This window comes from Rhipicephalus microplus, chromosome X (assembly GCF_043290135.1).
Source record: "Rhipicephalus microplus isolate Deutch F79 chromosome X, USDA_Rmic, whole genome shotgun sequence".
Classification (NCBI taxonomy): Eukaryota; Metazoa; Arthropoda; class Arachnida; order Ixodida; family Ixodidae; genus Rhipicephalus; species Rhipicephalus microplus.
The window spans coordinates 186,616,456-186,620,563 of NC_134710.1; the positions used below are offsets into that span (position 1 = coordinate 186,616,456).

A 4,108-nucleotide genomic window follows, 5' to 3' on the forward strand; every position below is an offset into this window, starting at 1 on the left:
AAGAGAGGATTCCTGTGGAAGGCAGTTATGACCCCGCGAAACGATAATTAGGGTTCGTTGAGGTAAATATCTGTAGTATAGCACATCAATAGGGTATTGTTAAAAAGGACGAAATGCGCGTTGCTGAACATCCAGTGTATGTACGAAATAGACCCCTCAATTTACAGCACATTCTCGAGTTTTACAGGTTGCACAGAAGGTTTAGCTATAAACTAATTAGTTAATTAGTGCTAATTAACGAATGCATCTTTGGTTTGGCTTTGAAAGCACGAGTAATATTTACCAGGCGCGGTATTACGGATGGTGGTATCAACTCGCCGTCTGCGCCGCTTAAATCCGGCAGACCTCAGGAATCCGTCCTCGGGCCTCTTTTTGGTTTATATCAATAATGCCACCGGTGATACTGCAGCAAATATAATGTTTTTTGCAAATGCCTGCGCGCTTTAAAGTAGTTAACTCATCGAGCGACCAGGTTCTTTTAAATAACTCTTTTAAGATTCAAGATTGGTGCACTAAATGACAGATGACCTTCAACGCGAGAAAAACTCTGGTGATAACCATGACCTGAAAAAAAGATCAACTAAAATTCCAATACAACCTAGGCAATCGATTCTTGTCCTTTGTCTCACAGTATACGCACCTTGGTCTTGTTATCACATCTAAATTAAGATGAAACCAACATGTTTGTTATACTGAGAAAATAGCTTTGAATATACAAGGCTACTTAAGACGGGCACTCGCTATGGCATTTGGCAAACCTAAATGACTGCATGTGAAACGTATGTAATACCAATACTAGAATATTCATCGGCTGTCTGGGACCCACACACGCAAGCTAACACAGATAAACTTGAATCAATACAGCGAAAAGCTGTAAAATTCATATTCAGTACCAAAAAGTAACACATCTCCGTCAGTTCTTCTGGAAGGCGCTCAACTAGAAACCTTGGAATGGAGACGTTATCGCGAAATAACGAAGCTGTTGTAATACATATATTAATAAGCTGGAAATACAAAAAACTAATTATATCAAACCAGTTTTGCGCCACGAAACGCGTGCCTCCAATCTCGAAAGAGTGACTGAGCCCCTATATACAGGTACCTTTTTTTTTCCCGACAAGCAGAGAGCGGAACAATACGGCACCAGAGATTCTTGAAAGTGTCGATCTTAACTAGTTTCTTCGTGCGTTAGCTGTTTCACATGGCTCATAACTACACCTTCATACATATTACAGTGCGCTTCATTTTAATACCCATCTTGATCAGACTGATTGCTTGAGGTTCAATGCCTCGCTTCTGCACGATTCTTAAATGCTTCGATTCTGCAATGTCTCACTTCTTGATATTGCCGACTTTATTTTTGCTACAGTTAATATGTGAGTTCTTTTTTACTTTTTACCCAAACAAAATAACCTAGTGCACACTGGTTTTATAGTTTTTGTTTTGTTTAGTGTATTAAGGCCATTCTTGGGATTGTGGACCATGTTCCATGTCGCTTCTATTTTTTTGTTTTGCGTTTTGAATCCTCGCGCTTTCGTTCAACACATCTATACTGCTGTATCTCCTACACAATGTTGCTTTCACTGCGCTACACACTACTGCCCAATGTCCGGCACTAGACTGGCACTTTTTCTCTAAAATAATTAAAATCCACTTCCTTTTTTTCATTGCGCAACTCTCCGATTCAATAATAGAAATTAAAAAGTAAGTTAAAAGAGAGAGATATAATGCTGAAAGGCGGGGAGATTGAATTTGTTAGGAACAAATAACCCTATTTGCATTGTGTTATGTCCACGGTAGCCATAATACCAAGCGTACATAACAGGGAACTGAGTTTATTACTTTCAAGAAAGTCATTTGCGCGCAGCACGGTCCAAATGTTGTTGTTGTTAGTGGTTCATGAGGAAAAGGGAGAAGGCACCTAATTTCTGTCTGCCTACAGGCGGCACGGCGCAGTGCCTTTGGGGTGGGGTGGAGTGGGATGAAAGAGAATAGGAGAAATAGTGTGTGGTGTGTAAGGAGGGATGTCCGGTCCGCTTCAGCGCGAGCAGCAGGTCGTCGGCAAGGGCAAGGGCAGCATGGCTCCTAGGATCAGTGGTAGGCAGCGATTCCTGACTCCTCCACGAACTCCGCTAGGCTGCGGAGTGCTGTTGGATGTGGACGAGACGGGAACAGCAGGTGTTCCAGGGTGGAGACGGGCAGACCCTGTCTCCTGTAGGCCACGTAGGCCCTCAAGCGTTCCTGTGCTAAGCCAGGGCAGGCACAGAGGAGGTTTTCGAGGGTCTCTGGGTCTCCTCAACGGCTGCAGGCCGGGGAGGGGCAGAGGCCCTTGGCGTGGCGGCGGGCCGCTTTCCACACGCAGCCGGTCCGCACTCGCAACAGGGAGGCCCGTTCTCTCCTGGTGAGGCCCGTCTCTGGGAGAGGCTTTGGTCCTCGCCCGCTGGCCACCCTCGGGTCTGGGTGGACGGTGACGAGGAGCCTCTTGAGACGGGCCTGCGAATAGTCTCTGGCCGCCACGGCAGAGGAGTAGGGGGTACCAGGCTGGTGGGCAGCCTTGGCGAGTGTGTCCGCCTTCTCGTTTCCAGTGATGCCCACGTGGGAGGGCAGCCAGTAGAAGGAGACGGACGCCCCGGCGTCAGTGAGGGCCCGAACCTTGGCTGTCAGGAGGCAGGCCGTCAGTCTGGCACGGCGGGAGTTGGCCAGGGTCTGCAGGGCCGCCTTGCTGTCACACAACACCGTGGCCGGCTCAAGGGGGATGTCCTCGGCCAACAGGTCTACCGCGAGATGGAGTCCAGCCAGTTCCGCAGCCGTGGAGCTCGCCGGGAAGGGTAGCCTGCACTGCCTGCTGTTGGCTCTGGACGGGATTACGCATGCGGCCGCTGCGGTCCCGTCCAGCATCACAGATCCGTCCGTGAACACCTGCAGCCGTCCCTCCAGTTGTTCCTGGAGCTTGCAGTAGGCCGCCTGTTGCAGTGCGGCCGCAGGCGTCCGTCGCTTGGTTGCCTCTTCCATGCAGAGGTTGGCCTCTGGTGGCTGGTGGTGAGGCGGTGGAGAGGTAACCGGGACTGGCGGATCCGGGACCATCTGGTGGTACAGCAGGCAGAGGCCTCCCATCCATGATCCTGGCTGACTGCGTAGACGCTCCAGGAGGGCCCTGCCGTCGGTGGCGCGGTGAAGGCGGTCGTTGTGGCCCAGCGCACGTTGGAGCATACGTAACGTCGGGGGCCACTCTCCAGCCTCCGCGAGAGTCACTGCCACCGGCGAGCTTTTGAGAAGCCCCAGGATGGCCCTCAGTGCACCCCTGTGGAGTCCCTCCAGCAGGCGTCTCCTGGCCGGTGTCAGGTTCACCAGCGGGAAGGCGTACAGGAGGACCGAGGACGCCGCAGCCTGGTTGAGCCGGAGGGCTCACTTGGTGGATCAGCCGCGGCCACACAGCTGCAGCCTGCTGATGGCGCCCTGGACGCGCCGCACCTTGGTGGCAGCAGCCTTGGCAGCCGGGATCCACGTGAGCCGGTGGTCGATGGTGAGCCTCAGGTACTTCACCACCAGCCTCCAAGGCAGGCTGCGGTTGTCAACCCTCAGCCGTCTCACGTGGGTGTGAGCTGCCGCCAGCGGGTGAATCAGCAGGGCCTCGGTCTTGGTGGCAGAGACCTTAAGCCCGATGCCTCCGAGGTAGGTTATCACTGCATCGAGGGCCGCCTGCAGTGATCTCCTGATGGCTGGGATGGACTGCCTTGGTCCCCGGACCCAGAGTGCCACGTTATCTGCGTAGACGGAGCAGCGGGCCGGGAACTTGGTGTCTGTTGTGAGGGACGCCGGAAGTCCTGCTAGTGCCATGTTAAAGAGGAAGAGGCTCAGTATTGAACCCTGTGGGACACCAGCAGTGATGTCCCTGGGTTGGCTGGTTGCCCCACACGGACACGGAAGGTCCTCCTGGACAGGAAGGCGGTCACGAAGCCTCGGAGGCTCCCGCTGATGCCGAGGTGGTCCAGGGCCGCCTCGACCACCACGTGTGGGAGTCCGTCGAAGGCACTCTCCACTTCCAGCAGCAGCAGCATGGCCACGTCCCCGCTGCTCCTGGTGTCCTCGAGGGTAGCGACGACGTCCG

General features: G+C 53.1%; 1 protein-coding gene across 1 annotated transcript; it reads right to left on the minus strand.

Moving 5' to 3' along the window:
• Nucleotides 1–2,295: 2,295 nt before the first annotated feature.
• Nucleotides 2,296–3,837, minus strand: LOC142775159 (uncharacterized). The gene is made up of 2 exons (XM_075876501.1): nt 3,472–3,837; nt 2,296–3,387 (listed from the first exon to the last, which is right to left on the minus strand). Exons 1-2 carry the CDS (start codon nt 3,835–3,837, stop codon nt 2,296–2,298), a joined length of 1,458 nt encoding a protein of 485 aa, XP_075732616.1.
• Between the last annotated feature and the right edge of the window lie 271 nt (nt 3,838–4,108).